The 27,207-nt window shown below is 31.5% G+C and overlaps 2 protein-coding genes across 12 annotated transcripts; both read right to left on the minus strand.

Moving 5' to 3' along the window:
* Positions 1-610: 610 nt before the first annotated feature.
* Positions 611-21,493, minus strand: LOC123209134 (chaperone protein dnaJ 16-like). Of its 7 annotated transcripts, none has more exons than XR_006500969.1 (7): positions 5,573-6,244; positions 5,364-5,426; positions 4,141-4,191; positions 3,208-3,294; positions 3,032-3,112; positions 2,740-2,888; positions 2,320-2,572 (listed from the first exon to the last, which is right to left on the minus strand). XR_006500969.1 is itself a non-coding variant. In XM_044626926.1 (6 exons), exons 1-6 carry the CDS (start codon positions 5,675-5,677, stop codon positions 743-745), a joined length of 474 nt encoding a protein of 157 aa, XP_044482861.1. In that variant the 5' UTR covers positions 5,678-6,244; the 3' UTR covers positions 611-742. The 7 variants fall into 7 exon arrangements, 1 of the variants encoding a protein (XP_044482861.1); XR_006500970.1 differs by having other exon boundaries at positions 2,740-2,913; XM_044626926.1 differs by lacking the exons at positions 2,320-2,572; positions 2,740-2,888 and adding an exon at positions 611-801 and having other exon boundaries at positions 3,004-3,112.
* Positions 18,108-26,869, minus strand: LOC123209137 (chaperone protein dnaJ 16-like). 5 transcript variants are annotated; one of them, XM_044626934.1, is made up of 10 exons: positions 26,537-26,679; positions 26,393-26,446; positions 25,856-26,007; positions 25,132-25,338; positions 20,762-20,824; positions 19,696-19,968; positions 19,548-19,598; positions 18,697-18,786; positions 18,494-18,602; positions 18,108-18,403 (listed from the first exon to the last, which is right to left on the minus strand). In XM_044626934.1, exons 6-10 carry the CDS (start codon positions 19,711-19,713, stop codon positions 18,315-18,317), a joined length of 357 nt encoding a protein of 118 aa, XP_044482869.1. In that variant the 5' UTR covers positions 19,714-19,968; positions 20,762-20,824; positions 25,132-25,338; positions 25,856-26,007; positions 26,393-26,446; positions 26,537-26,679; the 3' UTR covers positions 18,108-18,314. The 5 variants fall into 5 exon arrangements, with proteins under 5 accessions (XP_044482869.1, XP_044482871.1, XP_044482870.1 ...); XM_044626936.1 differs by lacking the exons at positions 25,132-25,338; positions 25,856-26,007; positions 26,393-26,446; positions 26,537-26,679 and adding an exon at positions 21,486-21,615 and having other exon boundaries at positions 19,696-19,770; XM_044626935.1 differs by lacking the exons at positions 25,132-25,338; positions 25,856-26,007; positions 26,393-26,446; positions 26,537-26,679 and adding an exon at positions 21,486-21,615.
* Positions 26,870-27,207: the final 338 nt, after the last annotated feature.

Here is a 27,207-nt window from a genome sequence, read left to right on the forward strand (position 1 = left end):
GCATTTCCCCCTACTTCAACCCAAAACTAGTCCAAATGACAACAATAAAAACAAGAACAAAATCACAAACTCATGGAGAGGTTCTCAATTACAAACAATACCTTATATACAATGGTATTATTATATAATTAAATATTTTATTATTTAATTAAAAATGATGTAGTTAAATATTTTTTATCACTATAAAATCATCCATTCCTATAAAAATTTTATTATTATATAATTAAATATTTTATCACTAATATAAACCAAATTAATATTTTATTATTATATAATTAAATATTTTTTATCTATAATTAGTACACATAATTTTACTCTTTATGAAATTATTTATCATAATATTTTCAATATTATTAATACAAATTTGATGCATTATCAAAGATTGTTGAAATTCTTCCTGTTGTGGTTATAGAAATCGGATTGGACCGGTCTGTTTGACTAATCGAACCACCATCCTTCATGCAAAACAAAAACACTTGATTCGAAAACTGTTTTAGTAGTTTGATTACTTTCATTTGCCCTTGGACTGGCGATTAGACACCAATTTATGATTAAAAAGTTAGAATGTTTGTTTATATTGCATATTATTAATTAAAAAAATAGTATAAATAAAAGTTTGAACCAACACCATTTGATTTCTATACATGTTTAAAAAACACAAGTTCAAAATATCTAAAATGCAATGGAAATGTTGAGTTTGACAATAGCTCCAATAAAATCCCTAATCCTAACTCTTCAATCTTCATATCACTTCATGCTTTCTTCTTTCTTTGTGTAATTGATTTCTTGAAGTTAGAATTCCTGTTTATAAAAGACAACATCTAATAAATGACGACAACAATGATTACAATAAATGATTTTGCTAATTATAGGAATGTATGTCAATTATATGTGACTGTTTAACTTCTTGCGTAATTTAATAATGTTTGATGGCATTCTAAGTAGAGAACATAACTATGTATGTAGTAATAACAAGAAAATTTGAAATATATCCATTCTAAGGAATAACATAAAATAGTGAAAATGTGTAAGTAACTTGTTTGTAGATCCACAACAATTGTAAATTATACAAGTTGGTTATGGTCACAATACATATATAAATGAGCATTAAACATGAGGGGACCAATAATTATCACACAATTCAACTATAAATATAGTTTATATCCATGAAACCAAGTCCAAAAATCTCAAATCCACTATAACCAAATTAATCAATATAACAAAAATTTTCAATAACAAATCATTAAAGCATAAACTAAAAAATTAAACATTAATTAATAAAAAGTTACACAAAATATGAAGATGAACACAAGTATCCCAGTCATCTGTCACTTAAGCATCCAACTTAGGTGAAAATGGCCAAGCTCCCCATGATCATGCAACCAAACTCCCTTCAGTTTAGAAAAGATTGAAATCCTTTCAACCTTTAGTCATCATCTAACTTCTAACTATGTGATTTGTCAAAAGATATTGAAACAGAATTAATGAAAAATGTTGTATAGAAGGAGCCCAAAAACCATTATAAGATTTGGAAGAATGAATAATATTTAGGTCAATTTAAAATATTGGAGAAGGTGGTTTATATATGTAGTAAACTTCATGTAATAAATTGGTGTCATTTGTCAAAATAGATTATAATATACTTGTTTACTCACTACAACAAATTTCATTAAGGTGACGAAAACTTTGTCAAAAAAAATTAAAAAATTCATCCTAAAAGGTCAAATGGGATAAAAAATCAAATCGTACAAAAATGCACGTTACCAAAATGTTTATTTTCATGAAAAACAATAGTCCCCAATAACTAGTCATTGTGAATGAAACAATATTTCTTTATAAAATGATACACATTTTGGGATGAAATTTTTTATCCATAAATTAATTATTTTGTGTCAAATAACTCTATTTCATCTAGAAAAAAATATTTAGAGACAATTTTTGTCTTTGTTTGTACAAAAAATTTGGACAATATTTTCCATCTTTCATTGTGTGATAAATACATAATAAAATTTCTCATCTTTAATTATATAATAAATTAGAGACAATTTTTGTTAGTCTTTTGATTGTACAATAAATTAAAGACAAATTTTTTTATTCGTGATTATATAATAAATTAAGGAGAGGATTTTTTTTTGTCTTTGACAGCATAATGAATTGGAAACAAAAAATTTCATATTTAAATGTGTGATGAATTGAGGATAATTTTTGTTAATCCTTGGTTGTATGATAAATTAGGTACAAAAATGTCGTGTTTGTTTGTATGGTGACATTGGAAGGAGAATTTTAATTTTAAATGAAAAATAATAGTCACGTGGCTCATTGAAGTACAACAATTTATATTAAACATTTTTTCAACTAATTAAAAAACATGTATTATTATCAAATTGTTATTACTATAAATCAACTAATAACTAAGTAATAACAAAAATATAACTAACTTACAAACAAAAGACATAGAATGCGTCACTCATTAGTGGTAAAATAGTTTTACTTTCTTTGTTAATTGGATGCCAATATGTTCGCCACTTTCTTCACTATTTGGATGTCGAAAAAGGTACCACTCTCGTATTAGCTGCATGTCAAAAGAAGCAAAATAAGTATATGTACGTTAGACAAGTCTACAACAATAATTATTAATAATCATTATCAACAATTACTTAGCTATATACCTGTCTATAGTTTATAAAATAATAAAATTAAAACAGAGCATTAAAAAGACAAATTACTAATGATTTTTACCTTGAAGGAGCACGTGAATGATTTTCAATGGACTAGCAATTGACCACAACTCAAATATCCTTCCGTGAGAATGAGCTTCCACAGCTCTAAGATTCTCCTTTTCTTCTTTAAAAGGGGCAGCACAGAGGGCTTCTATTGTGCAGCTTGCACTTACAAAAAAAAAAAAAAAATCAACTGGAAGAAATGTAACAGAAACAAAAAAGTTCACCCAAACGAATATTGAAAAATACAACACATGCACTGAACAGAAACTAAAGAAGTGACCATAAACAGCAAATGTATGTGTGCCTGCCTTCAGTTCAGTTATTTCACATGGCTGAAAGATATCCAGTTTTTTAAAGTTGGCAGCATCTGGATCCTTTGCAGCAGCCAGCTAAAAAGAATTATAAAACATAACTTAAAAAAATGAGCAAAATAAAACTCAAACATGATGAGTCACCAAGATATATTACACCATCATCGACTTACCAAGTTGGCTGTTTGATCTAACCAGTGAACCAGCAAACCAAGAAAATACATGCCAGCAGCTGTCACCTTCTCAGTTTTTGTGTTGTCCTACTGCATTAGGGAGAGATCAAATAACTTGTGTATGATTTAAAAAGGCAAAAAGATGAACAGAGGTGCTAAATGCTAATTAAGAGGTAGTTCAAATATAGAATGGATGTGGTCACTTAAAAATAAAGTGATGATATTTGCATGCAACAATAAGCAAAGGTCTAATATGAAATGAAAGATAATTTAAAACTGAGAAAAAAATTCATTCTTATATCAAGAGCAGAGAGGCCAACCTAACAACTAAAACTATCACAGAAGATGAAATTAACCCAAGCATTAGTTTATCTGAGACTCCTAGCATTCCCTTCACGGAGTATAGAAAACAGTGCAAGGAAAATACCACAGATACTGGTTTTGATTAATCAAGGAGTAGCTTTTTCTCTAGTAATTTAAGGATTAAAGGTACAGGATAACGGGATTATGAAACAATAATATAAAGAAATACAGTGTACTCAGTAGAATAGGGGCTTAACCCTCTTTGCACAAGTTAGAAAGACTAGTGCAGGCATGATCTATTCTCAAATATTTTTCTAAGAAGGTAAACCAAGATGAGCAAGACATTTTAGTATGCATAATAGTGTTATAATTGAAAGGAATAGTCTCTTATAAGTATGGAACATAAATCTTGCAACCAAAATACACTGCTGCACATGCAGTTCAGAGCTAATTAAAAGAACTCAAGGAGGCAATTCTATCTTATGTCATTAATGCATACCACCCCCGGCCCCTCCCTGAAGTGAAGAGACCTGCTTCATAGACAAATGGAAAGTGCACTTGCTTTGGTGGAAATATAAAACAAAATACAACAGACACTCCAAAAAACAACAGAAGAGAGCTGCTTGATACCTGCAGTGCAAGGCTCAATCCACTACTCCCATCTCGATCAAAATACAATAACTGCACCAAGCCAACTAGTTACCACGCTGAGATCAGTGAAAAATAAAACAAAATAAAAATCTTAGATGCATTCCCATGGATATACACAAGCCTACAAATAAGCAGGAAGGCATCCCAAATTTAACTAATTCCTGTTCTGTATTAAAAAATTAAATTCTCTGATGGCAGCACTGCAACAAAATTGCAGCCAAATTGAAATGGCCCCACCTCAACTGTGTGAGAAGCAAAATCTAAGAGTTCATTATAACTATCTGGCAATGATGAGAGAACTTGCTGCTGTATTCAAGACCCAGCATTAAATGTCAAGAAGTTTCAAGCAGAACATCTGGTCTTAAAGAAATGCTCCTCAAGTAGTACTCTAGGTCTACCAATTACCTGAGGAAGACCAGACCAGATCCAATCAGAAGCCATTATTTAGGATTTTTTTGATATAATTACCTGAGGTAAAATTACACCCTGCTCAAATGGCACATTCCAATCTTCCATAAAGTTAAATGTGATTCAAAAATCTGTATGCCAGCCTCACCTCCATAATGCTAGTTGTAAGTTACAAAATAATCTCATAGAGTGTAGTAACTATGTACGCTAAGACCATAAAAGTACAGGTCTTTTTTGCCTTCTTGTAAAAGATTGCATTGTTACAATTAAACATTTGCTTTTTAGTGACTTAATTGGCGCCCTTAAGGTCACAATTTAACCAATCCAAGCTTCAAGGTAAGAAAAACAGAGCTGTTATAAGCCATACCCAGAGGTATCATCATGTCACAATTAAACAATAGGGAAGAAAATGGTCTGGGCATAAATCCTAAAGAAACCAAAGGAATTACCAGACACATTTTCCAGTCCCACATTCTCTACAAGACACGATGAGACCTAGTAAATTCGGTAAGTTGGAAACTCATAATCCAACGAATGAAGACAATTAAAACTACATGCAAACCAGAATATTTTAGCAGCCGGTTAACATATCTAAAATTTAGGGGTAGTACTAGATTCACGTCAATAGGATAGCATATCTAAAATCGGTCAATTGTGTACAATGCACATAACATTGGCCTATTATTCATGCTTAAACATATGCATACATTCATAAAAATATACTACTCAGTAATATGATGCATGTACTTGGCTAACAGAACCATACAAATTTATCAAACAAGTAGAGTACGAACCAGGATTGGCATCAACTGTCCTTCAAGGTCAAGGAGGCCTTTGGCAAATGCAGCTGCAGACATCTGCTGACAAATACCTTCTTTATGATGTAACTTACTAAAGATGTCAGAGACAACGCCAAAGGCCATAATTATGTACCAAATCATACATGAACATGAAGGCCTCAAAGATTAATTCTATAATCTTATCTGCATCACGAAAACATTACCTGTACACCGCCCTCATCAAAGCTGTAAATTTTAAGATCACGTCTATATGTGCTATGACGGCTTAGGAGACCAGTACCTTCACCTGAAATTGTATAACACCTCATCAAGAAAAGAACAGAAAGACAACAATACCAATTCCATCTAAATTTTAACTCTTCAGAAAGAAAAACAACGAACAATATAGAATTTGTAACTTTAATTTCTCCTTTCTTTCTTTGAACTTCTCAGCAACTAATCAGAGCTCGGTAAGTAATAATTAGTATATTCTTCTTCTTTTTATTTCTTTCAGTTTATCTCAGATTATTTTCTGAAAATTTTAATAAATACATCTAATTAATCAGTTTATACTCTCCAAAATCTACAGCCAAGAAGCAACCCTAATCAAGATCAAAACGTTGCATTTCGAAGCATAATTAAGGAATAATCAAATAAACACTACGTGTGATCAACTAAAAATCCACTAGAAAATTCAAATTAAGTCAAGCGTTCGAATGACCATCAAATCGTGAAATTAAAGGACGAGAACAGGCAACGAGAGAGAGAGAGCCTCAGAAGAAGAAGCTTGAATGACAAGTTCGTTTCCCACAAGTGCAAGGCAGTGACGGACCTGCGAATGTCTTCAGAGCTTTTTCGCTTACAGAGAATTTCGTTTTTTTTCCCTTTAATTTTGAATTTTGATTTTTACAGTCTTTGGGTCTCTCTAATGATTTAATTATTTATGTTAGCTGGAATGGAAATGATGTTTTTTTAAAGGGTATTAATTAAAATAAGTAAATTTGTTTGCGTTTAAATATTTTTTGGTAAATATTTGAAACACTTACTTTTATGAGCAAAATAAATGTGAATTATCTATTTTACCCTTCTATGCAAAATCTAACAAAAACTTAACCTTTTCCCATTTGAAGCAACAGCTCAATATTGCAGTTGGAACACATAATGGTGACTCCATTTTTTGTATTTCGAATGTCGACAAAGACAATAGCATTCAACAATATCGTCTAAGATAAATCTAATTCAAAGCGTGTTAAGAATTCAAATGGGTTTTCTCGCCTTAGTTTAGTGTTATTAAGTTTGAAACTGGGTTTTTGTCCTCGGTTTCGATTTGATGTGTTTGGTTTAGGGTTTGATTGTGTTTGGTTGTGATATTTATTTGCAAATAGTTCGTCTATAATATATTTTAGCCGGGCTTGATTGTGTTGTTACTGACGGAGAAGAAAGCCAAATTTTGGTGATAGTGGCACTTGTTACGCTCACACTCGCACTCTTACTTTTATCTATTTTGCTTTTCATTGTGATCTGTATATATCAACAATTAAATCAAAAATAAAATGTTTTAAAACAAGTTTATGAATGTTGGATTCTTAAGTTATCAAATTTATAATCAGTAAGATTATATTGGAGTATGTTGCTGAAGAAAAAACATGACCGAAGAACAATAATTACTAGAGAAAGGTATTATCAGAATAAATTTTCAGTTTGCCTAAAAATTTAAATTCATTAAAAGTTTCCCTAAAAAAGTTTAGGTGTAAATTTTTTTGCCTATTTTAATTAATATCCTCTGTTCCAATCATTTTAGCAGGGAATTAAAATGTCATCTTCAGTTTTGGTGTCGTCCCCTGAAAGTACCATTATGAGACCAAACTGAAATTGTTCCTAAAAATTTTGTTTCTAAAATTTAGTGTTAAGCTTAGTGGATGGAATTAAAATTTCATTTCTTAGAAGTATCATTTTGAGACAAAATTAAAAATATCCTTAAAAAAGAATCTAAGTTTTGGGGAGGAAAGTAAATTTCCTCCACTAAAATTATCATTTTAGTAAATAAAATTGTCTCTAAAATTATTATTATGGGACAAAATTAAATCCCTCTAAAATTAAATCCTAAGTTTTTTATCATTTTGACACCCAGCAGTATACAAATATCAGAAAGAATGCATAATATCATTCATGCATTTATGAAATGAAAGCATTTTGATTATAACAAAGCGGTATCCTACTTGGAAAGGGAAGCTAATAAAATTAATCAATAATTACAAGGAATGTCACTGGTTTAATCAAAATAAATTACAATAAATAAAGATGTTTGTAATTACAATCTTGTGCATGCAATCAATACAAACGCAAAACGAAAGTATAATTATTCAGTTGTTGAAAACTAGAAATAGAAAAAATTCACATAATTTAACCATCAAGCACAGCTCAATCCAGCAATTACTACAACAGAAAGCTCACCCATCTGCTGTCCCGGAAAATCTAACACCATCGACAAACGACAGAGTCATGATCAAAAGGAGGAAGGTCCAAAACATTGATTACAACAATTGTAATTGAACCCTTCTCTTTTACAAACAAATACACAAGATTGAGGAGGCTGCACCAATAAGTCTACAAAAAGAGAAAAGGGAAATGCTGATATTTTCCAGAAGGCAAAACAGAAGCCCTCAACCCAGCAGCCAAGCAGCACAAACCTGCACTAACTACAAATAAACAAATCCAGAATCCAGCGACTAATCAACCGCAACGACTTGACATTTTCCAGACCAGTAGTTATCAAATATGATATGCCCTGCAAAACATTTATTCATTTGTATACTGGTTTGCAGTATTCTTTTATATACAAGTAGTTGAATGAAAGCAGCACGTTTGCTTGTGATTAAAACTTTGAATTTAATATACCGTTTTGAATAAACATTCAGGTTAAAAGAAAACTTTGAACCACTGATTTAGCGTACCCAGCCTATATCTTGATGCGTTGCCTAATGTTGGGGCGTTTGACAATTCAAAGTTAGTAATCAGTAATGGTTATTTTAATAACCATTTTGTCCACAGCAGATTAAAAGAAAATGTTACAAAATCATTTTCATTAGCAAAAAACGTGTATATATTCAGTTACTTTGTCCCAATGAGGTATGTACAATATAACAAAATATATATATATAAATTATAAACAACAAAAAAATACAGCATTTCGGACCATACTGCCTCATTCCCCTTGAGGCATGGCAGGTAAGAGGAACAGGCAGCCGGCATTTTTAATATATTTTTTACTTTTATAATTTCTTCCTAAATTTTAATTTTTTAAAATATATAACTTCACATTTCTACTGATAGATTGGACTTTAAAACAAAACAATTAATTTTATGTAATATAGGTTTTGATTTTCATATTTATAGATCTAATATATATTCTGGCAAAGAAAATTAAAGTTTCTCAAAAAGAACAACGGACAGTGGTGGTTTTTGGCACTGATAATGAACAGATTTCTCACAAAAAATAAAAACCTTGGAAGAACACTTTCCTTCAAAGTGGTTAAATGAAAGAGAATCGAAAGATCTGAGTTTTGATCTTTCCTGTAGTTAAATGAAAGAGAAAGTTTTAAAAAATTTTATTTTTAAATGAGGTCTGTGGAAAATATTAATGGGAGCCGCGTTTGTAGAACTTTATTTTACAGTATCTCTCCAGATTGTGACACGTGGAGATGGGATACGTTTTTGCCGACGATGCCATTTTTCATTTGGGTCCGGCTTAATTTTGGTTTGATGAATTTGAGCCAAGCCATTAGAAGTTTGAATTTGTAGCTTAGTTCAAATGAAATTTGTGGGTTGAATTAGAATTTTTGAATATTAATTCAAATCGAACTAAACTACAAATTTGAACCATTAATTCGAGTTATAAAATTGAGTCAAATTCGAATCAATCAATAAACCACGAACTTAAATCAAGAATCTTAGTCTATAATCCAAATCAAATCAAGCTATGAATTTAAACCATTGATTTGAGCTACAAAATCAAGCCACCCGAATCAAATCGAGCCAAGCCATTTTTCATCCAAGCTGAGCTTTGTGGGGAGAAAGAAGAGTACTTGCCGATCTGTTTCAGTCTAGCATGCGATGACTCGAGGGAGAAGGTGAACCAACGCACTGTTGGGAGATTTGTAACCAAATCCATCTCCAACTGTAACGTTTGACTTGATGTACGTCTTATTATTGTTATTGTTACTATCATTGTCACTGTCATTGAGTCGTGTGTGAAGAAGACTTACTGTTGGTTTAGTTGTTTAAGGTGGGGGCAGGGGGGTTGGGGGAAGTGTGTGGTGTGTGGTGATGTAATATCCCCAGGAATGCTCAATATTATAGAAATTTCAAACAGACTATAGGCCGAAAGCCATTACTTCTTGGTCAGTCTTACCAATCGGTCCAGTCCAGTTTGAACCTTCTTTTTTCAAATTGTTTTATTGTTTCATTCTGACAAAGGGGCTGGTGGGAGCCACTGCTTATAAGAACAAAACAGTCAAACCATAGAATAACAAGCTATTGTGGATGCAAGCCTAACACAAGCCCACGAAATGTTGAAGTAATTAATGATGGACTCGATCCAATTCTATAACTAAGATTAGATTCAAACCAAATCATTTTAACTTGAATTAGTATTTGACTTAATTTGTGTTGAATTTATGTTGGTATTTCTATTTAATAACTCAATTCAAGTTCAACTCAAATTTTTCTTCGACAACGCTCTTTATTTTGTCAATATTACTGTTTATTACGTCGATAATACTATTCATCTAATCAGTGACTCTCATCTTAATGATAACCTTTAACAATACTTTAAACCAATTCAATTGAACTTAAACTAATTATTTAGGATTCAAGTGAAACCATGTTCAGACTCAATTTAAACCCATCCCTTTATATAATATGGATTGTGCAAAGTCAAGATATATCTAATAAATGAACTACAAATATTCTGGTAAGTAGAAGTGAATTTGAACTAAACCACACCCAAATAAAAGCCAATTGGTGATCGATATTTTAGACTGCCAATTGGGTGAACAATATCACCTTAATTCTAGTAGGTTGATCTGCCTATGGAAACTAAATCAAGAAAATTCTAAATCTATTTAAATATTCTATGACCAAAGGACTATTTCCCACCCAAAGTATGTTGTTATCTTAAGTTCCCCCTGTTAACCTTGAAAATCTCATTTACCTACCTATGGATGGTCAAAATTAATGGTTTCAAATGTAAAATTATCATTTTATCTATAATATTAAAAATAAATTAAAATTTAATCTTCTTTTTCCCCCAAAACCCTAAAAACTAACTATTTCCCTTTAGGCCAAGTTTTAAAAAATGGCATTCCCCTTTAGGGTTTCGTTTTCAATCTCCAACGCCATCACCAGTGATGAAGCTTTTTTGATACATCACCATACTTCGACAATCTCTCTCCCCTCCTCTAGAGCGTCGATTGACGCAAATTTGGTTTAGAAAGACAAAGATGAAGATAAAGACCTTGTCTTCTTTTGGGAAGACGATCGCCTTCCCAAAGGAAGACGTTTGGGAAGACAAAAAGCTTTGTCTCCTATAGAAGCTCTTTAACATTCCAAGCTGAATTTATGTTGGTTGACGTTCCAAAGGGGGGAGAAAGATCATTAGAGCATGGTGATACATTGGGGAAGCTTCGTCGCCAACGATGGTGCCAGATTTGGCGTTAGGAATTGAAAACTAAGAGGAATGCTATTTTTTAAAACTTGGCCAACGAGAAAATGGTTAGTTTCTAGGGTTTAGGGGGGAAAAAAAGATAAAATTTTAAGACGTTAGGACTTTGTTAATTTTAACCGTTCATAGGTAGATAAATGAGATTTTCAAAGTTAACAAAGGAAAACTTGAAACAACAGCATACTTTGGGGGTAAATAGTCCTCTGGCCAAATTCTATTCCTATACATTCAAGTATTCATAACCAACTGAAAAATTCAACTCCATTCATGCATAAACAACACATAGTACTCAAACCTATGGATTGCTCTAGTATCATTACTAGAAACACAAAAGTAATAAGGCAACTAAGGTGCAAACTCAGAAATCAAATGTTAAAATAAACAAGATTTTTGTTTCAAAGAGGTTTGGGAAAGAAATTTTGGGTGGTTTCTAAATGATTACGAGAGAAGAAAACTGAAAATGATGAAGAGAGACTACAATAAAAGTATGTCAACTGTAGTGCGAATAATTGAAGAAGACAATGATGACCTATCACGTGAAGATTGATTAGAGTTGTAGGACTATAAAGAATGGGCAATTTGAACCTAGAGATGGGATGAACAGGATTTTTTCCTTTGAATAACTCATAAGGAGTTTTCTTTAGGATTGGCCTAATCATGACCCTATTTATGATGTAGTATGAAGTATTTATGGTTTCTCCATAAAAATGTTTTGGCAAATCATTTTCACACAACATGGTCCTAGCCATTTCTATAAATATCCTATTCCTTCTCTTAACAACTCTGTTTTGTTGAGATGTTCTCGGTGTCGAAAAGTTGTGTTCAATGTCATATTCATTACAAAACAATTTAAACTCCAAATTTTCAAATTCTTTTCCATAGTCACTTTTAATGCATGTAATTGCATAACCTATTTGGTCTTGCAATTCCCAACGAGTGAGACAAATACATGGAATGCATCACTTTTATTTGCAAGAAGTAAGACCCAAGCAAATCTTGAAAAATCATCAACAATTACAAAACAATAATGCTTTCCACCTAGACTTGTAGTTCCAAATATCTAGTTGGACTGGCGATTAGGCATCAATTTATGATTAAAATCTAGTTGGAATGTTGGTTTATATTGCATATTATTAATTAAAAAAATAGTGTAAATAGAAGTTTGAAACAACCCCATTTGATTTCTATACATGTTTGAAAAACACAAGTTCCAAATATCTAAAATGCAATGGAAAAAGTTGAGTTCTACAATAGCTCTAGTAAAATCCCTAATCCTAACTCTTCGATCTTCATATCACTTCATGTTTTCTTCTTTCTTCGTGTAATTGATTTCATAAAGTTGGAATCCTAAATTATAGAGGTAACATCTAACAAGTGACGACAATAACGATTACAATTGGTGATTATTTCAACCATAATGACTAATCGACAACAACTGATAAATGTTGGATGTCTCTTTAGATTGTCATGTCTATATTGTTAGGGTTTGTTCTTTCTACAACCTTACATCATAAATTGTTGAAATTTCTATATTGTTAGGATTTTTTCTTTCAAAAAATAGTTAGATTTCATAAAAAATTTTGCTAATTATAGAAATGTATGTCAATTATATGTGAGAGTTTAACTTGCTTGTGTGATTTAATAATGTTTGATGGCATTTTGAGTAAAGAACATAATTATGTATGCAGTAATAACAAAAATATTTGAAATATATCCATTCTAAGGAATAACATAAAATAGCGAAAATGTTTAACTAACTTATCTATAAATCTACACCAATTGTAAATGATATAAGTTGGTTGTGGTCACAATACATATATAAATGAGCATTATTCATAAAAGGGACCAATAATTATCACACGGTTCAACTATAAACATAGTTTATATCCATGAAACCAAGTCCAAAAATCTCAAATCCACTATAACCAAATTAATCAGTGTAACAAAAATTTCAATAACAAATCATTAAAGCATAAACTAAAAAATTAAACATTAATTAATAAAAAGTTACACAAAATATGAAGATGAACACAAGTATCCCAGTCATTTGTCACTTAAGTATCCAACTTAGGTGAAAATGGTCAAGCTCCCCTTGATCATCCAACCAAACTCCCTTCAGTTTAGAAAAGATTGAAATCCTTTCAACCTTTAGTCATCATCTAACTTCTAAATATGTGATTTGTCAAAAGATATTGAAACAGAATTAGTGAAAAATGTTGTATAGAAGGAGCCCGAAAACCATTATAAGATTTGAAAGAATGAATAATAGTTAGGTCAATTTAAGATATTGGAGAAGGTGGTTTATATATGTAGTAAACTTCATGTAATAAATTGGTGTCATTTGTCAAAATAGATTATAATATACCTGTTTACTCACTACAATAAATTTCATTAAGGTGACGAAAACTTTTGTCAAAAAAATTCAAAAATTCATCCTAAAAGGTCAATTGGGATAAAAAAATCAAATCGTACAAAAATGCATGTTACCAAAGTGTAATTTTCATGAAAAACAATCCTCCCCAATAACTAGTTATTGTGGATGAAATAATATTTCCTCGTCAAATGATACACATTTTGGGATGAAATTTTTTATCCATAAATGAATTATTTTGTGTCAAATAACTCTATTTCATCCAAAAAAAATATTTAGAGGCAAAATTTTTCGTCTTTGTTTGTACAAAAAATTGGGACAAAATTATCACCACCCTGGTACTAATTATAATCCCTAGAGTTCTGTTATGGGCCTTGCCTGGACAGATTTGCTCATTTCAACCTTGCTTAGAATGGTTATCGAAATCATTATCCACCACAACCTTTAATGCCAAATAATCACCCTAATCGTAATTAACCTCGTAGTTTTGTCCAAAAAGGTAGTGAAGTCACCAAATTTGATCCTATCAGCATGAATCCAAAGCCTAGATTGTTAAGTAAGTTGCAAAATGGACATATAGAGCATAAGATGTTGTTGCTTTCATCACTAGTGAACTCAATTAACATTTCTAGTAGTGTCATATGGGGAATGCAAAGGTGTCCAAAACCTTCTTATTATGTCCAAAGTTGTATAGGTGTTGTGTTCCTAACATTGAACGCCTTGAAAAGTGAAATGATAATGTCAACTGAAGGTAATATAGTCGATTGCATTTGATATGAGGAGCCAATGCATCGGAATATTGTAATTAAAAGGCCCTTGGAAATTGCTATTGATTAATAGATGACAGTGAAATAAAAAATTGGAGCTATGAACTTGTACATTGATAAGAATGAAAAACTCTAGAAATGTGTGAACCCTATTGTTGGTAATCCTACACAAATCTTGGAAATGACATGGGAAAGAATTAAAAAGTTTCTCACAATCCGCGATAATGGCTTCTCAATGCAGGTAAATTTCCTTTACTTGTTTAGTTTAGCCTTACTTTGCTTCTGGGATTTGTAAGTGGAATGTTTTTTTATGCTGTCTTGTGTGCTTTTGCATTTTTGTTTATAAGTATGAAGTTGGTGCTATATTGAAGAATTTGTGCTTGACAGAGTTTACATTAGGTGACATACTTCAGATCTTGAATATGTTAATTACCATAAAGAAATGGATTATTCATAATCAAGCTGGATGGCAGCCGATTATCATTGCTGTTGCAGAGTGCAGCCATGAATTAGGCTCTAAATCTAGTTCACAAAGTTTCAGTCTTGCTATCCATGGTAAGGGAAAGGGGCCACTTGATAGTTTGAAAGGTGATAAGTGTATATAGAAAGATGATTTGCTGCAATAAGGTTACTAAAATAAAAGTCTTCTTGTGCCAAGACTCATCATGCAGATTTACTAATGATGAAAGTTGTTATACATGATGGCTACTGTCTAGATTTTCGATTAGAAGTTTCAAGTGAAAATTTGCTAGATATGTCAAAAAGTATACAATGCAAGGCTCTGAGGTACAAGAAACTGATCATCTGTTGCATCTTCTGGATTCTATCAACAATTGCAAGGATGATCCTGCTGTTTCCGCATTTCGATGAAACATATTTCTGTAGAAAAATTTCCTACCTCTAATATAATTCATGGTGCCATGAGAACTCTAAATGCAAGGCCTAATTTAAAAGTGGCATTTGAAGAGGCAAGAGTTTGGTTAGTTTGCAGAGAAGCAGATGACACAATTTACAGAAATTTATGAAAAAAACATCAAAATGTAACTTAGATAAACATAGAAAATGTTCTGGTGGAAGCTTCTCATTCTCCTATGATCACATCATACTATGATGATATCAAGATAAGTCACGCAAAGGTTGCACAATGCTGTAAAGTTCTTCAGAATAGAATTCTCAAGCTTGTGTTGAATCAATGAGTCTTTGTTCTTCTTATTTTTCCGTTTCTCAGAATAAATGGATTTATAAATTCATCCCTCTGCAGCATCAGTATAGCAGCATCAGATTCGAATCAAGTTTAAAAAATAATTGGCTCAAACAAAACCAAAATAATCTCAACTGAAACAAACTCGAGCTTGAATTCAAGAATTAAATATTTTTGAACTTAAACTTTAGAGGTGTTCGCTTTTCCAAGTTCATGAGCTTGGAAAATTTTTATATGAATCAATTAAATTAATATCGTTTTAATTAATATATTTCAAAATAATGTTATTTTGGTTATTTTTTGCTCAATTCGAACTCGAACTCAAGCCAAACTTGACTAGACCCCTCTCAAGAGCAATTTTGAACTCGATTTGATTCGAAACCAACCCTACATATTATCAACAAAATTAAAAATTACTTCCTAAGTTACCATTATTAATATTGCATTAATTAATATCAACTAAAAGTATATTCAAATTGAGCCAAACTAAATCCAAATAAAGGTTAGTGTGAGATCAAACTCAACTTGCTTAATAGAATTCGTTAGCGACTTGATTGAATCAAGCTAACTTGACTCAATCTTGAATTGGGGCTATCCCTACTTAAGCCTTGAATCATTTGAGCTGAATACCAAGCCAAGCAAGAGCCAAATTGGGTCTCATCTAACCGTGGTATTAACTAAAAATCCTTAAGGACAATAACATTTATAGATGTTTTAGATAATCTCACGTAAATATCATTATGCAAATTCTGTAGGGGTTAGAGATGCAGCCCAAAAAAGCCCAATGGGCCTTTCCCCCTACTTCAACCCAAAACTAGTCCAGATGACAACAATAAAAACAAAAACAAAATCACTAACTCATGGAGACGTTCTCAATTACAAACAACACCTCATATACAATGGCCGCAATGAAAATATAAACTAAATTAATATTATATTATTATATAATTAAATATTTTTTATCAATATAAAACCATCCATTCCTAAAACATTATAATTATTACATATAATTTTACACTTTATGAAATTATTTATCATAATATTTTCAACATTATTAATACAAATTTGATGCATTATCAAAGATTGTTGAAGTTCTTCCTATTGTGGCTATAAAAATCAGATTCCACCGGTCTGTTTGACTAATCAAACCGCCATCCTCTATGCAAAACAAAAACAATTGATTCAAAAACTGTTTTAGTAGTTTGATTACTTTCATTTGCCTTTGGACTGGCGATTAGACACCAATTTATGATTAAAATCCAGTTGGAATACTGGTTTATATTGCATATTATTAATTAAAAAAAAATAGCATAAATAAAAGTTTGAACCAACACCATTTGATTTCTATACATGTTTAAAAAACACAAGTTCCTAATATCTAGAATGCAATGGAAAAGTTGAGTTCAACAATAGCTCTAATAAAATCCCTAATTTTAACTCTTCAATCTTCATGTCACTTCATGTTTTCTTCTTTGTTCGTGTAATTGATTTCGTGAAGTTGGAATCCTGATTTATAGAGGCACCATCTAATGAATGATGACAACAACAATTACAATTAATGATTATTTCAACTATGATGACTAATCGACAATGATTGATAAATGTCAAGTGTCTCTTTAAATTGTTATGTCTACATTGTTAGGGTTTGTTCTTTCTACAACCTTGCTTCATAAATTGTTGAAATTTCTATATTGTTAGGATTTTTTTCTTTCTGAAAGTAGTTAGATTTCATAAAAAATTTTGCTAATTATAGGAATGTATGTCAATTATATGACTGTTTAACTTGTTTGTGTGACTGAATAATGTTTGATGGCATTCTAAGTAGAGAACATAATTATGTATGTAGTAATAACAAGAAAATTTGAAATATATCCATTATAAGGAATAACATGAAATAGTAAAAATGTGTAACTAACTTGTCTATTGATCTACACCAATCGTAAATGATAAATGAGCATTACACAAAGAGGACTAATAATTATCACACGGTTCAACTATAAACATAGCCTATATCCATGAAACCAAGTCCAAAAATCTCAAATCCACTATAACCAAATTATTCAATACTATCTAAATTTTCTGTAACATTAAAGCATTAACTAAAAAATTAAACATCAATTAACAAAAAGTTACACAGCATATGAAGAAAAGCACAAGCATCCCAATCATTTGTCACTTAACCATCCAACTTAGGTGAAAATGGTCAAGCTCCCCTTGATCATTCAACCAAACTCCTTTCAATTTGAAAATAATTGAAATCGCTTCAACTTTTTTAGTCATCGTCTAACTTCTAAATATGTGATTTGTCAAAAGATATTGAAACAGAATCAGTTAAAAACATTGTATAGAAGGAGCCCAAAGAACATTATAGGATTTGGAAGAATGAATAATATTTAGGTCAATTTAAAATATAGGAGAAGGTAGTTCATATATATAGTAAACTTCATGTATAAATTGGTGCCATTTGTCAAAATAGATTATAATATATCGTTTACTTGTTACAACAAATTTCTTCAAGGTGATGAAAATTTTCATCCTAGAAAATCAAAAATTTGTCCCAAAAGTCAATCGGGATAAATGATCAAATCGTACAAAAAGACATGTTATCAAAGGGTAATTCTCATGAAAGAAAATCTACAACAAAGGGGTAATTGCATGGCAAAAGAAGCCAAATAAGTATATGTATGTTAGATAAGTCTGCAACAATTAATATTAAAATTCATTATCAACAATTACTTAGCTATATATTTGTCTATAGTTTGTAAAATAATAAAACTAAAATAGAACATTAAAGAGACACAGATTACTCATGATTTTTATCTTGAAGGAGCATGTGAATGATTTTCAACAGACTAGCAATTAAGCACAACTCAAATATCTTTCCGTCAGAATGAGCCTCCACAGCTCAAAGATTCTCCTTCTCTTCTTTAAAAGGTGCAGCACAAAGAAATTCTATAGTGCAGCTAGCACTTTTTAAAAAAAAATAATAATCACCTAGAAGAAATGTAACAGAAACAAAAAAGTTCACCCAAATGAGTATTGAAAAATACAACACATGCACTGAACAGAAACTGAAGAACTGACCATAAACAGCAAATGTATGTGTGCCTGCCTTCAGTTCAGTTATTTCACATGGCTGAAGGATATCCAGTTTTTTAAAGCTGGCAGCATCCGGATCCTTTGCAGCAGCTGGCTAAAAAGAATTATAAAATATAACTTAAAAAGTAAGCAAAATCAAACTCAAACATGATGAATCACCAAGATATATTACACCATCATTGACTTACCAAGTTGGCTGTTTGATCTAACTGGTGAACCAGGAAACCAAGAAAATACATGCCAGCAGCTGTCACCTTCTCAGTTTTTGTGTTGTCCTCCTGCATTAGGGAGAGATCAAATAACTTGTGTATGATTTAAAAAGGCAAGAAAGATAAACAGAGGTGCTAATTAAGAGGTAGCTCAAATATAGAATGGATGTGGTCACTTAAAGATAAAGTGATGATATTTGCAAGCAACAATAAGCAAAGTTCTAATAAGAAATGAAAGATAATTTAGAGCTGAGAAAAAAGTTCATTCTTATATCAAGAGCTAGAGACACCGACCTAAAACTAAAACTATCACACAAGATGATACCACAGATACAGGTTTCGATAATCAAGGAGTAGCTTTTCTCTAGTAATTTAAGGATTAAATGTACAGCATAATGGGATTATGAAACAATAATATAAAGAAATACAGTGTACTCAGTAGAATGGGGGCTTAACCCTCTTTGCGTATGTTAGCAAGACTAGTGCAGGCATGATCTATTCCAAAAATATTTTTCAAAGAAGGTAAACCCAGATGAGCAAGACATTTTAGTATGCATAATAGTGTTATAATTGAAAGGAATAGTCTCCTATAAATAAGGAACATAAATCTTGTAACCAAAATACACTGCTGCACATGCGGTTCAGAGCTAATTAAAAGAACTCAAGAAGGCAATTCTATCTTATGTCAATAATGCATAACACCCCCACCCCCTCCCTGAAGTAAAGAGACCTGCTTCATAGACAAATGGAAAGTGCACTTGCTTCAGTAGAAATATAAAACAAAATACAATAAACACTCAAAAAAACAACAGAAGAGAGCTGCTTGATACCTGCAGTGCAAGGCTCAATCCACTACTCCCATCTTGATCAAAATGCAATAACTGCACCAAGCCAACTAGTTACCACACTTAGATGAGTGAAAAATAAAACAAAATAAAAATTTTAGATGCATTCCCATGGATATACACATAAACCTACAAATAAATAGGAAGGCATCCCAAATTTAACTAATTCCTGTTCTGCATTGAAAATTGAAATTCTCTGATGGCAGCACTGCAACAAAATTGGAGCCAAATTGAAAAGGCCACCCCTCAACTGTGTGAGAAGCAAAATCTAAGAATTTGTTATAACTATCTGGCAATGATGAGAGAACTTGCTGCTGTGTTCAAGACCGAGCATTAAATGTCAAGAAGTTTCAAGCAAAACATCTGGTCTTAAAGAAACGCTCCTCAAGTAGTACTCTAGGTCTACCTGAGGAAGACCAGACCAGGTCCAATCAGAAGCCATTATTTAGGATTTTTATGATATAATTACCTGAGGTAAAATTACACCCTGCTCAAATGGCACATTCCAATCTTCCATAAAGTTAAATGTGATTCAAAAATCTGTATGCCAGCCTCACCTCCATAATGCTAGTTGTAAGTTACAAAATAATCTCATAAAGTGCAGTAACTATGTATGTTAATACCATAAAAATATAGGTTTTGTTTGCCTTCTTGTAAAAGAGTGCATTGTTACAATTAAACATTTGCTTTTTAGTGACTCAATCGGTGCACAATTTAACCAGTCCAAGCTTCAAGGTAAGAAAAACAGAACTATTATAAGCCATACCCAGAGGTATCATCATGTCAGAAGCAAACAATAGGGAAAAAAATGGTCTAGGCATAAATCCTGAAGGAACCAAAGGAATTACCTGACACATTTTCTAGTCCCACATTTTCTACAAGACATGATGAGACCTAGTAAATTAGGTAAGTTGGAAACTCAAAAATCCAATGAATGAAGACAATTAAAACCACATGCAAACCAGAATCTTATCTTTTAGCAGTCAGTTAACATATCTAAAATTTAGGGGTAGTACTAGATTCACATCAATAGGTTAACATATCTAAAATCGGTCAATCGTGTACAATGCACAAAACATTGGTCTATTATTCATGTTTAAACATATGCATACATTCATAAAAATATACTGCTCAGTAATATGATGCATGTATTTGGCAAACAGAACCATACAGATTTATCAGACAAGTAGAGTACAAACCAGGATTGGCGTCAACTATCCTCCAAGGTCAAGGAGGCCTTTGGCAAATGCAGCTGCTGACATCTGCCAACAAATACCTTCTTTATGATGCAACTTACTAAAGATGTCAGAGACAACGCCAAAGGCCATAATTATGCAGCAAATCATACATTAACATGTAGGCCTCAAAGATTAATTCCATAATCTTATCTGCATCACTAAAACATTACCTGTACACCGCCCTCATCAAAGCTGTAAATTTTAAGATCATGTCTATATGTGCTATGTGTATAACACCTCATCAAGAAAAGCACAGAAAGACATCAGTACCAATTCCATCTAAGTTTTAACTCTTCAGAAAGAAAAACAACGAACAATATAGAATTTGTAACTTCAATTTCTTCTTTCTTTCTTTGAACTTCTCAGCAACTAATCAGAGCTCGGTAAGTAGTAATTAGCATATTCTTCTTCTTTTTATTTCTTTCACTTTATCTCAGATTATTTTCCAAAAAATTTAATAAATAAATCTAATTAATCAGTTTATACTCTCCAAAATCTACAGCCAAGAAGCAATAACCCTAATAAAGATCAAAACGTTGCATTTCGAAGCATGATTAAGGAATAATCAAATAAACACTACGTGTGACCAACTAAAAATCCACCAGAAAATTCAAATCAAGTCAAGCCATAGAAGAAGAAGATTGAACGACAAGCTCGTTCCTACAAGTGCAAGGCAGTGATGGACCTGGCGAATGTCTTCAGAGCGTTTTCGCTTACAGAGAATTTCATTGTTCTTTTTTAATTATTTATGTTGGCTGTAAGGGAAATGATGTTGTTTCAAGGGATATTAATTAAAGTAAGTAAATATTTTTGAGTTTAAATTTTTTTGGGGAAATATTGGAAACACTTATTTTTATAAACAAAATAAATATGAATGACCTATTTTACCCTCCTATGCAAAATCTAACAAAAACTTAACCCTTTCCCATTCGAAGCAACAGCTCAATGTCGCATTTGGAACGACGCATAATGATAATACCATTTTTTGCATTTCGAACATCTACAAAGACAATAGTATTTGACAATGTTGTCTAAGGTAAGTCTAATTCAAGGTGTGTTAAGGATTCAAATGGGCTTTCTTGTCTCAATTTAGGGTTATTCAGTTTGAGAATGGGTTTTTCTCCTCAATTTCGATTTGATGCATTTGATTTGGGGTTTGATTGTGCTGTTTATTTGCAAATAGTTCATACATAGTATATTTTAGTCGGGCTTGATTGTGTTGTCGTTGACGGAGAAGCAAACCAGATTTTGTCGATAATCACTTGTTACACTCACACTCGCAAATAGTTCATACATAGTATACTTTTATCTGTTTTACTTTTCGTTGTGATCTGTATATATCAAAAATTGATATATTTTAGAACAAGTTCATGAATATTTTAATTTATAAGCTATCGAACTTACAATCAATATTCATTTTTAAACATTGTATTAAAAATCTATCATTTTGTTTGGTTTTCTTTTTTTAATTTTTATGGAAATCATTTTCTCTTTCCTTTTCATATTTGAACCTTTTTACTTTTCATTTTCAATATCTCTTCCATCTCTTAGCCTTTAAATTTGTTTGTTATTAGATCCAAGATAAAGATGGTAACAACAAGTCTTTATCGGGTGATTTTTCAAAAATGGCAGAAAGGTGTAAGACTCTTGAGACTGAACTTCAAACTGTTTGAGCAAAGAGACTTTGTAATCATGACCTACAATTTACACAAGGATTTGATGCATAGATTTCATAATTTGAATTTTAAGGATGATTAAGTTAGGGAAATGGATTAGTGAAACAATACGTATCATATGATATGATATAAATGAAAAATGATACGTATTTTAAGGTATATGAAAATTTGATATGATATAATATATCATTTTTTATTTGTATTATATAATATGTATATTATGTCGTATTAAATTTTGATATACCTTAAAATATATATCATTTTTTATCTATATTATATCATATGATACGTATTGTTCCACCAATTCATTTCCCTAACTTAATCATCATTGAAATTCAAATTATGAAATTCATCCATTAAATCCTTATATAAATTGTAGGTTATGATTGCAAAGTCTCTTTGCTCACTAACAGTTTGAAGTTCGGTCTAAAAAGTCTTACACCTTTTTGCCATTTTTGAAATATCATTCGATAAAGACCTACTGCTACCATCTTTATCTTGGAACCAACAACAAACAAATTTAAAGGCGAAGAGATGGAAGAGATATTGAAAATGAGAAGTAAAAAGTTTCAAATATGATAAGGAAAGAGAAAATGATTTTTATAAAAATTAAAAAAGAAAACCAAAGGATTCAACAAAATTATAGACTTTTTTAATACAATGTTTAAAAATGAATATTGCAAATATGTATAATACCATCAATTCCCAGAGCAAATTTTACCTTGCTCATTTTATGGTGACTCTTCTTGGCATATTTTGCCGATAACAAATGACCACAACCCTTAAGCTCAACAAGTATAGGAAGTCAAACATAATTAATGCATAAAAATACAAACATTAAATAATTATAGCATAAAAGGAATGATTGCAATTACTGCAATTTGACAACTCAAAAAATGTTGACCGATAGTGTCTTTACAATGGAAATACCCACCTCCATGCCACCTTGACATAAAGAACAAACGAGAATAGAATTCTGCAAAGGAAATATTAAGAAAAAACCAATATTATATAGCATCTTGTTACACCAAAACATTATTTAAAAAAATGTGCACAAGGATTGTTTACTTCTTTACACCATTAACTTTCTTCGCAGAAAGTAATGAAAGCAGCTTGAACATCATTTTCTAACTCAAAAGCACAATAAGCAGCATCTAGATACCTGTGAACTTGTGCTCTACATTCTTCCCAAACATATACTACAACATTACTATTATCTGTTGGTTGGTTTTCTCTTTTAATTTAAAATTTTTGTTGAATGTCCTATTTCATAGAAGATATAAAAGAAATCAGTTTGCATGTGGTGACCACTTACAAACACTTGTTTGTCTCACTAATCATGTATATAAAACAGATTACAGGTGAAATTGAAGTTGATATGCATATAGTTGAAGACAAAAAATGTACAAAATAATTTGCTACGTGTTAACTCTATCTTTGTGATATTAACATTCATGTTTTTACAACATTCACTTTAGTTCTGTAAAACACTAATAAATGAAAAGCATTCACTTTATTGTATCAAGAACAAATAACATGAATATATATAAAAGATAAACATTAACCACAAAACTACTGTAACTTCACACAGGCCTTTATTCAAATACCTTACAAACAGTTAGTAAATAACAACCAATCTTCTTCCAAACAATCACTCCCAATTCACACACAAAACAGACAATCTAAGATTCTAACTACACAACAGCAAGTCAGCAACACAAAAGCAAACCTCTTATTTTAACAACCAAACCCTTCGACACAACTAGCACCACAAAAAAAAAAGGGTTACAATAAGAGGAAAATTAGTTATTAAAAATCTATTTCCCATCGCTAAAACTCTTTATCAACGAGAAAACTCTCATCATCACTTGTCATTGTAGCCTCTATTGACTAAAAATATAAACGACAGGAAGAAAAATCCCAGCATTAATATAAATAACAAGAGGTTAAATCCTGTCATTAAAAAGAGTAATTTCAATGATGAATATCCCTATTGTTACAACAATATTTACCCGTCACTATACATAATATCAATAATAAATATCCCTATCATCAAAATAATATTTAATGGTTGCTAAACATAATATTAATGATGAATATCCCCATCGTCATGATAATATTTTTGGCATGGAACAAAAACTATACATGGTGAAAATAAAACTTTACTTTCTCAGTGAATCAAACCATTAGTGTTCAATGAAGTTAATACTAAACAATAAAATAAAGCAGCAAAATTCTGCCATTCAAAGTAAAACAGTACTTCTCTCACAAGAGTTGCATAGTAATTCTATGCACACATATAAAAAGGATTCAATATTAAATTCAAACCAGAAAGTATATCTCACCTTAAATAAATATACATAAATAACTCTCATACCATACCTAAATCATGTTAACCTGCCTTTCAACAACCCAAAAATTTCAACAATATAAAAACCAAAGAAGGCACTATTGCTAATAAACTAAAATCTAAATGTTGAGTGGACCTACAGAAAGCCTGAAAACTTTTACCCATGAAGAGCAGGTAACACCTAAATCTTGTTTTTATCTAAAATTCAGAAACAGTGAAATTCCAAAAGATCAGAACATTTCCTGACATGCCTCGTTTACAACCTAAAAAGAATAATACAAATATATACATATAAATATAAATACCTCTTGCGATTGAGGCCATTATCATCTGCAACCTCCTCATCCTTGGCTTCTTCATCTCTGGCTTCCTCATCCTTAGGTTCTTCATCCCTTGCTTCCTCATTTTATATATGTCATCTTCAGCTTCTTCATCTAGTGATGATTCAGCTGAAGTAGCTTCTAGCTCTGTCTCAAGAAATGCAGCAAAGTCGTCACTACTGGATGAATTTACTGGAGAATCAATCACAAGACTTGTGAAATATGATTCATGAATTTTGCATAAAAATAAACTGAATGAACTGAAGAAGAACAGAGCAAGAACGAACGGAAGAATGAACTGAAGAAAAATGGAGCGAGAGTTAGGGACTGGTGAGAGAGAAGAGTAGGATTAAGAAGCGGTTCTATTATTGCAACACCAGGATCAACATATTTGTGCCTAGCTACTTCCATTATTGCAAAAACATCACCTCTACAGAGATGGCAAATGCCAGCATTAAGCAGTGGTCCTCTTACTCCATATTTTTTCATATATCTCAATCGCCTTCTGGTATCTGATAAATGAAAAGAATTCTACTTTAACTAATATGAACCAGGGGCATCATTCATGGCTTTCTGGATTAGGCCTCTAGATTGAACATATGACATGTACAGCCCCAAAAGTGAACTCACTCCTACTAAACGCTGAAGTCAACTTAAGATTATGAGAACTTCATATTATAATTGCATAAAATTATTAAATGCAACTTACCGTTCTTGTTGAGCAGAAAATTGAGCAACTTTCAGTTTGCACTATTTGGCTGAGGTTGTTGCTTCTGCATTTTCCAAATATTCAGACGCCCATTCAAAGAATAGAATAGCCTCCTCGTCATTCTCCTCAAGTTCATATAACTCACCAAAATCCTAGATAATACAAGAATAGTTAATTCAGCTCGTGGTAATTTCAATTACTGAAGTTACACAAACAAATTATTTATACAAACTTTTGCAACAAATTGATATATCACATACCATTACTTTGTACAACACAATTCATCTATATTAAACTGACTTTCCTAGTTCCGTTTTTTCATTGTGTTATCAATCTGTATACAAAATTTATAAGAGTAATATTCCCTTGTGTCAATGTCTTTTATCTTTCATAGAAATAAAAACATAATGGAGACGCAATATACATACTCGAAACATTGCAGAATGAAAGCTACGAAATTCCAACCAATCAGGAGAAGCCATTGATGGATTTTACTGATTTCTAACAAAATAACAAAATCATGAAATCAAAATGTACCTTGCAATATCTCGCAGCAATGCCGATTCTACCAAAGTGTTCTAGCTCGGTCTCCTGAAAATTAGTATAGAAACGATTAATTAGCTAATTAATTAACGTGTAAAGCACAATCAAACGGAAGATTAATTCATTAATTGCACATACAGGATTTGGCAAGTTTGAAATGTTTGGCAGATTTAGCGTACAACTCAGCAGCATCATCAAATGGAGAAGTTAGGGTTTATCAGATCAAGAGAATTGAAATTTATGGTGAAATAAAACTAAAATAGAGTAGACAAAATGTTTGATGAAATACCTCAGAAGAGTCTTCAAGAGGCAGTTAAATTTTGGTAAAATGGCCAGTGAAGAAGGCAACTTGAAATGTGAATGGAAGGACACAGTTTTTGCAAATATCCAAAGAATTTATGACGAGGAGGTAATAAGAATGGTGGTATATGTATTCAAGGCTGGGGGTTTCATTCATATGATTCATTGGTAGTACTTTATTATAAATATGGATTGAGTTTGACTCGAGTTAAAAATGATTTAATTTGAATTTTACTTGAGTTTATAACTTAAATTTGTGGTTCAGTTATGCGGTTCGAGTTCATAGTTTATTGACAAAACATTATTGTTTCATCTAACAATGGGAAAAATGATAGCGTTTTGTACAATTCCTTAATATAACTTGAATTAAGTAGTGAATTATATTTGAACTGGATCGAGCCATCCCACATATCACAATTTAGACTGACTTGAATTTCCTTTAATTCGAGTCTAACTTAATTTTAAAATGCGCTAACTTTCCCAATTCAAACTCAACTTGAATTTGAGAT

The sequence above is a fragment of the Mangifera indica genome, chromosome 2, assembly GCF_011075055.1.
Source record: "Mangifera indica cultivar Alphonso chromosome 2, CATAS_Mindica_2.1, whole genome shotgun sequence".
NCBI lineage: Eukaryota > Viridiplantae > Streptophyta > Magnoliopsida > Sapindales > Anacardiaceae > Mangifera > Mangifera indica.

Excerpts from the sequence above, each read along its gene's own strand:
- LOC123209137 (XM_044626933.1), bottom strand. The coding sequence starts at position 25,601 with ATGCTGGCATTTGCCATCTCTGTAGAG. Across the intron at positions 25,474-25,574 it reads CATTTGCCATCTCTGTAGAG|TCCCTAACTCTCGCTCCATT; the intron begins GTGATGTTTTTG and ends CTCTCTCACCAG. Across the intron at positions 25,339-25,433 it reads TTTCTTCAGTTCATTCTTCC|TAAATTCATCCAGTAGTGAC; the intron begins GTTCGTTCTTGC and ends TTGATTCTCCAG.
- LOC123209134 (XM_044626926.1), bottom strand. The coding sequence starts at position 5,677 with ATGAGGTGTTATACAATTTCAGGTGAAGGTACTGGTCTCCTAAGCCGT. Across the intron at positions 5,427-5,572 it reads TTGATGAGGGCGGTGTACAG|ATGTCTGCAGCTGCATTTGC; the intron begins GTAATGTTTTCG and ends ATTTGTCAGCAG. Across the intron at positions 3,113-3,207 it reads TAGATCAAACAGCCAACTTG|CTGGCTGCTGCAAAGGATCC; the intron begins GTAAGTCGATGA and ends AATTCTTTTTAG.